The sequence below is a fragment of the Salvelinus sp. IW2-2015 genome, linkage group LG23 (genome assembly GCF_002910315.2).
Source record: "Salvelinus sp. IW2-2015 linkage group LG23, ASM291031v2, whole genome shotgun sequence".
In the NCBI taxonomy this organism is placed as follows: domain Eukaryota; kingdom Metazoa; phylum Chordata; class Actinopteri; order Salmoniformes; family Salmonidae; genus Salvelinus; species Salvelinus sp. IW2-2015.
Window position 1 is genome coordinate 39,114,688 of NC_036863.1, and position 7,377 is coordinate 39,122,064.

Here is a 7,377-nt window from a genome sequence, read left to right on the forward strand (position 1 = left end):
TATAATTTTTATGAAACACACTGAGGAGGATGGTCCTCCCCTTCCTCCTCTGAGGAGCCTCCCCTGGTCTGGAAATTATTGATCTGCCCCTTTATGATGGAGAAACTGTCTTCATTAAAGTATGGAGATTCTAGTGGGGGGATATAGGWAGCACACAGGAGAAGAAAAAAAATTCTGTGGAGATAATTTTCTTATACATTTCTAGTCAGATGTCAAATGTTCCTGTTTTTATTAATTCAATAGAGTGGGTTAGGCCTGCTCTATAAGAAATTAGCATACCCCCTGAGACACTTCCTTGTTTCACACCTGGTAGTTTGGTGGCTGGGACTACCAGATCTCTAACCTAGAGGGCAACCAGTGGGTCCGTCTCCTCTACACCATGTTTCTTGTATGATAACAATGTCTGTTTTTCACAATTTCTTTGGTGAAGTCTGGTAAAGTGTGTGTCTCTTCCTCTCTCTCTCTCTCTCTCTCTCTCTCTCATTCTCAGTCCCAGTCTCTGTCTCTCTGTCTGTCCCTAATTTTCTCCGTCTCAGTCTCTCTCTCTCTCTTTGTCCCCTCAGATGGCTGAGAACCTGATGACCATTGCCTATGAGGCCGGGGTGAACCTCTTTGACACAGCAGAGGTGTATGCCTCCGGCAGGTCAGCTTTGTACACCATCCTCCACTGCTCCCCTTCTGTTCCTTCTCTTTGTCTCTATACACTCTGTCTGCCTCTGTCTGTCACTCCCTCTGTTTCTGTCCATCGTTCAGTTTCCCCACTGTTTATTCCCGTTTGTTCATATTGTCATTACATCACGTCTCCTCCTCTCCACAGGGCTGAAATCACCCTAGGGAACATCATCAAGAAGAAAGGATGGAGGTGATATTAACCATATTTCTAATGTGACTCATCTGCATATGAGTAGCTGTCTGTCTAGTTATATTACATCATAAATATTTTTTCTGTGAACTTTGCTTTTCACATTTCATAAGAACAGACAGACATTGTTTTTTTTAACATATTGTTTGATTTGTTTAACGATTGTTTAACCGACGGATCTTTTTTACAAATGCTTTTAGCTTCTCTGTGGTTGACATCGTATTACTGTGTCGTGAAAGAATACGTTCTATTTCATTCTTGTGCTCTCTAACCTCTCCTCCCATTTCACTGGCAGGCGTTCTAGTTATGTTGTGACAACCAAGATCTACTGGGGAGGGCAGTAAGTATCCTTGGGGGGAAATGCCAGATATAACCGTCATTATTTCTCCATTGTTCTGGCAAAGTGACTCTGTATTGTTGCTATTTATCCCCTGACTATACTGGAACTCGATCACTCTACAGGGCGGAGACGGAAAGGGGACTATCCAGAAAGCACATCATTGAAGGTACAATCAAATTAAGGATACAGTGGCAATGATGATGACGATGACGACGATGATGAGAATGACAATAAGGGCGATGATGACGATGATGCCCATTACATTGCAGGTTTGAGAGGATCCCTGTCCAGACTCCAGTTAGATTATGTGGACATGGTCTTTGCTAACCGTAATGATGTCAACAGCCCTATGGAAGGTCAGTCACAGTCACACCAGTCCTACTACTCCATTGTCATGTGTTCATTGCTCTGCCCCCAACCCTTTATGGTGTGTAATATGCACTCGAAAAAGTGTCTTGAGGTTTGCATTCATAGCATGTAATATCTGTGTTGTTACAGTATGTTTATTACCATGTCATTTGCAGAGATAGTCCGGGCCATGACCTTTGTAATAAATCAGGGCATGGCAATGTACTGGGGCACCTCTCGCTGGAGTCCCATGGAGATCATGGTGAGTCCCCTGTTATCTCTCCCTGTTATCTAATACATTCCAGTCAACACCTGCTCCTGTTAGTCAATGACGCAAGGCCATTGGTGCTCTGTGGTGATGGTGTTACTCTGTTTCCCTGCCACCAGGAGGCGTACTCAGTGGCGCGTCAGTTTAATCTGATCCCGCCAGTATGTGAGCAGGCTGAGTATCACTACTTCAAGAGGGACAAGGTGGAGGTGCAGCTCCCTGAGCTCTACCACAAGATAGGTCAGTCGTCCACAGTCCAGCGAACAGCACCAGATGTCCTCACAATGCTGCTTGCGGAGAACTCTTAAAACATTGTCATTTCTCTCTCTCTCCCTCTCTTGTCTAGGTGTAGGGGCAATGACCTGGTCTCCCCTTGCGTGTGGACTGATCACAGGGAAGTACAGTGAGGGTGTACCAGACATCTCCAGGGCTAACATAAAAGTGAGTTCTCCAGACAAAATACAATTCATTCATTAGTGGATATTCTCCTGTGTTTTCTACTTGATTGGAATTCTTTAGTTTCTATCCCACTTTTGTCCATTAGGCCTATAACTGTGGGTGACACAATTAAATATTTCTGTGTTTGTTCTGTCTAATATTGGTGCAGGGTTACCAGTGGCTGAAGGAGCGGGTCAACAGTGAGGAGGGACGCAAGCAGCTGGCCAAGATCAAAGAGCTCCACCTAATGGCCGACAGACTAGGCTGCACCGCCGCACAGCTAGCCATCGGTATGGACGACGCGTGTGTGTGTGTCTGTACATGCGTCTGTTTTTTGTCCATCTCTGTTATCTAACGTCTCTGTCTGACACTTTAACATACTGTTTTGAATTGAAACACAGACTTAAATAGAAAGCGTCAATCTGCCACATCAACTCAGCCTCCATCTCAGATCCCTCTCAGTGTTCTCTCAGTGTTCTCTCAGTGTTCTCTCCTTGTTCTCTCAGTGTTCTCTCAGTGTTCTCTCATTGTTCTCTCAGTGTTCTCGCAATGTTCTCGCAATGTTCTCTCAATGTTCTCTCAGTGTTCTCTCCTTGTTCTCTCAGTGTTCTCTCAGTGTTCTCTCAGTGTTCTCTCAGTGTTCTCTCAATGTTCTCTCAGTGTTCTCTCAGTGTTCTCTCAGTGTTCTCTCAATGTTCTCTCAGTGTTCTCTCAGTGTTCTCTCAATGTTCTCTCAGTGTTCTCTCCTTGTTCTCTGTCCTCCTGTAGCCTGGTGTCTGCGCAGTGAGGGAGTGAGCTCAGTGCTGCTCGGTGTCTCCAATACTGACCAGCTGATGGAAAACCTGGGTGCCCTTAGGGTAACAACCCTCCCCTCAACATCATACCACTCTGATTTTACACTTTTCACTTTTCACTCAATCAGAGCTCTTCAAACTAATAACATTGTCATAAGCATGAAATGTAACAAATAATTATATAATACAAAAAGTCTGTATTTTTAGGCATCCTTAATGTCACTTAAGATTCCATTTTAGATTAAGCAAACAAGCAAGCAATCACCAAACGATTTTGGGCTAGTCCTAAACTGACATTCCATGTTATGCCTGCAGCTTATTTCACAGATGACTCCTCAGACTGTGGCTGAGATTGACTCACTCTTGGGAAACAAGCCCCACTCCAAGAAAGAGTCGCGAGCATGAAGAGGAACTGATGGAGTAAAGGACAGAGTCAGAGAAAGATGACGAAAAGGTGATGACGTCGAGGAACATCGCTCTTTCACCCTCCAGTATAATCAACAACCTGCATGTCCTCAGCAACATTGTGCTTCCAGTATTTGCGCATATCCATTCGGCGCATTGCATTGTATCATGTATGAGAAAAAAAATCTAGATTTTAATGTGCAAAAACAATGACTAGATCAGATATATTACAGATCCCTCACTGACTGATAGTGTCCACAAACAGAAGGTGAGGCAGGTAGCCTAGCGGTTAAGAGTGTTGGGCCAGTAACCGAAAGGTCGCTGGTTTGAATCCCTGAACCGACTAGGTGAAAAAACCGTTCGATATGCCCTTGAGCAAGGCACTTAACCCTGTAAGTCACTCTGGATAAAAGTCTCTGCTAAATGACGTAAATGGGAGGCCAGATCATGGAGCGTTTGGTTTCTTCCAGAAAGACCAATGAGGGTAAAGTTGGAGATAGGAGGTAGTTAAATGGAGGCGCTTAGTATCGTCAAGCAAACTGCACTCTACTTTATCAAACAATGAGATGAGAACTTTTTGATGCCATGAAGCAACTTGAGACACAGCTCTGCACTCTCCCACTGACTGTGTGACCGGTGCTGTCATAGCGACACTCTTTCTCCACAGTTAGTGAGTCGCTATGACGTTTAATACCCAGCAGAGAGCCAAAGGTTAGCAGCACATAGGTGTCTGGCTTGTCATCTCCTTATGTGACTGGCCCGTCACTCTGTGTCCTTTAACAGCAGTGTCTTCCTAGGTGTCTTCTCTGTGTGTAAACTGTGTGCATGTCCCTTTAAGARAGACCAGCCCAAGCAGGGTGTAAATATGGCATGGCTTTTGTGGTTTGTGTAGATTTGCAGTGCCCCTCTAAGCAGTCGTTTTGCACTAGCAGGTGGGACGGGCTGATCCAGGCTCTGCACTGGCGGGCACATCTTGGAGCTTTACTTTAATTACTCTCTGCAAGCCCGCTGACAGGGTCTGTGTCTGTGTGACGTGTGTTTTGTCCTCCACGTCAAAACAATTTCTGCGTCAATAAAAATGACAACTAAGGCTTTTCCTGCTTGTTTGGAAGAGCCTATTTACTCATCCACTAAAGACTGTGGAGAGTGGACCCCCTAATGAAAGGTACTGTAGGTCATTCTTCCTCAGCCTTAGACAGTGGGTACAACCCACTGTGGTAAACTAGCAGTCTTTCAATGTGTTTTTGTTGCTTTGTTTTAACATTTTAAATGAGGCCACATAACATGCAAATCATGACCTTTACATGAAGAATTCTTCTGTCTTCAAAGTGCAACGTTCGCCCCATAATGTCCCGTGTGTTCTATCTCACTGGGAATGAGTCAGACAGAGAGGGGTAGCAGAGTGAACTCAAGTGTGTCTGAATTGAGAAATGATTGGCACCCTTGATAAAGATGAGTATAGAAGACTGTATAAAATAATAAGACAAATACTGAGCTATATAGTACGCAAAAGAAATGGGGAAATTATATAATTTTATACAAATACAATTTCTCAGTAATCATTTTGTTAAAAAGATGGGGGTCAAAATTATTGTAATCTCTGTTTTCAATACTCCGGCACCCTCCCCTTCCGAGGATAACAGCATTGAGCCTTTTTCTAAAATGTTTTATGAGATTGGAGAACACAGGATCTTAGACCATTCCTCCATAAATAATCTTTGAAGATCCTGATATCCTTTGTCTGCGTTTATGGACTGCCCTCTTCAATTCAAACCACACGTTTTCAATGGGGTTCGACTCCAGAGACTGAGATGGCTATAAACTGTATGGCCATCTCAGTCTCTGGACGTGAACCTCATTGCATTGCAAAATGTTGATTTTGTGGTCAATTAACCATTTCTTTGTTTATTTTGATGTGCGCTTGGGGTTATTGTCTCGCTGGAAGATCCACTTGTGGTCAAGTTTCAACCACCTGGCAGAGGCAACCAGGTTTTTGGCTAAAATATCCTGGTACTAATTAAAGTTCATGATGCCGTTGACCTTAACAAGGGCCCCAGGACCAGTGGAAGCAAAATAGCCCCATAACATCAAAGATCCACCACCATATTTTACAGTAGGTATGAGGTACTTTTCACATCTGCATCTTTCTTTCAACACCAAACCCACCACTGGTATGTGTGGCCGAAGAGCTCTATTTTCATGTCATCTGACCACAGCGCCGGTTCCAATCCAATTGCCAATGTTGTTAAGCATACTCCAGGCGTTTACATTTGTTGGATGACGTGAAAATAGAGGTATTTGGCCACGAGAGTATTGAAAACAGGGATGCCCCTATCTTTTTCATGTTTGTTTTTTTACTTGATAGACAATCTCCTTCTCTGACCAATTGTATTAGTATAAAATTAAGATAGTACATGTAGTTCAGTATTTGTATTATTAGTTTTATAGTCTTTTTTGCTCATCTTAATCAAGGATGCCAATAATTCTGGAGGTGACTGTAAATAATAATTTGGAGTTTGATTAAATGCAATGTGCTTTTTTGCACTTCTCTGGGGATGAGATTTAGACAGCGTTGTGTTGGGAGCAGATTATATTGGGTGTTTCATTGGGCAACCTGAACCCAGCTGCTTAGCCTATTTCTGTAGTTCATTGTAGTTTTTCCTTCCCAATTGTTATTATTCTTTCCCAATTGTATTATAACTTTCAGTCAATTTTCGTCTCTATTTAACTTCTGTTAATTACATGTAGATATTACTCCTAGTATCAGGACGTACTCCTGCTATGTGAACCTCTCATGTAAACCCTTGGTTTGTGGTCAGGCTCAGGAAACGCTCCAGGGCACTAGCGTATTTGGAATGAGAGAGATTTGTCCCACACTTGTTATCCCCCTGTCATTACTGATGAGTGTTCTCTGTGCTTTTTGATACTGGTTTGTTTGTGTTCTAATCACTGGTGTATGTAAATACTAGAATATGGAATATTGGAATATGAAAAATGTTGGATTCTGAAGTGAGCAAACGACAGATCTAACCAGATTGACATGTTGTTTTGTTCTGTGTTTATGTATTTTATTAACAGGCTCTAAGTTTAACTGAAAAGCATCCACCTAATGTACATAAATGCCTAGATCGCTCCTTAAGACTAACTTTGCCTGCATAACTTATATTTTACTGTCTTGAAACAAAAAACGGAAAAAAGAGAAAGAAGCCTTGAATGTATTACTGTATGCTTGCCCTTAAAATATCAGAAGAAAATTATACCTCATATGTCTTTTGGTGGTCATGCAACCAGATCTACTGGCAGCTTGGCAGGACCACACACACACACACACACACACACACACAGTAGTTATCATGGTCTGCCTGCCTTTTGGCAAAGCTGAAAATCAAGTAAAGATTTTGCATTGATTTAAAATCATATCAAGCTTCTGTATATCCATGTTCCCCCAAGAACCATTAAATGGCTAAAAAAGTGTTTGGTAATATTGCGCAGTATTTCAATGGCATGCTACGAGCAGGTTAGAGAACATCTTCCAGAGGTTTTCTATTGAATGCATCTCTTACATGCATTATTTGATGTTAATTACTTGCTAATCTCACACAGTCACTCATTAAGGGCTCTGCTCATCCTTTATTGTGTGAGCAGAGAAAAAAATACAAGATGTCAGCATTTAGCTGACAACCTTGAGTGAATCATTACCGTGGCAACAATGGACAGGGATATTTTGGAGATGACCAGACATTCATCATTGCCACCTCGTGCCAGTGTGATTTAGATGGACTGGTCTAAATCACACTGGCACGTGATCACCACTAACACTCATCACCACCTCTATGCCCCTGTACATTGTCAAGACCACAGTACATTATCCAGGCGCCTGTCACCCCTTTGTTCTATGCCTTCCTTCTTTTTCTATCTCCTT

At 42.6% G+C, this 7,377-nt stretch overlaps 1 protein-coding gene across 3 annotated transcripts in view; it reads left to right on the forward strand.

Moving 5' to 3' along the window:
- The window catches only part of LOC111950776 (voltage-gated potassium channel subunit beta-3), a 32,036-nt gene extending 25,107 nt beyond the window's left edge, over positions 1-6,929 (forward strand). For all 3 annotated transcript variants that reach the window (XM_023968649.2, XM_070434610.1, XM_023968651.2), the window contains exons 4-14: positions 564-643; positions 818-862; positions 1,158-1,202; positions 1,325-1,368; positions 1,472-1,558; positions 1,727-1,812; positions 1,938-2,058; positions 2,165-2,259; positions 2,426-2,546; positions 3,025-3,113; positions 3,366-6,929. In XM_023968649.2, coding sequence (XP_023824417.1) covers positions 564-643; positions 818-862; positions 1,158-1,202; positions 1,325-1,368; positions 1,472-1,558; positions 1,727-1,812; positions 1,938-2,058; positions 2,165-2,259; positions 2,426-2,546; positions 3,025-3,113; positions 3,366-3,455 — 903 coding nt within the window. In that variant the 3' untranslated portion in view covers positions 3,456-6,929. The remainder of the gene's footprint in view (positions 1-563; positions 644-817; positions 863-1,157; positions 1,203-1,324; positions 1,369-1,471; positions 1,559-1,726; positions 1,813-1,937; positions 2,059-2,164; positions 2,260-2,425; positions 2,547-3,024; positions 3,114-3,365) is intronic.
- Positions 6,930-7,377: the final 448 nt, after the last annotated feature.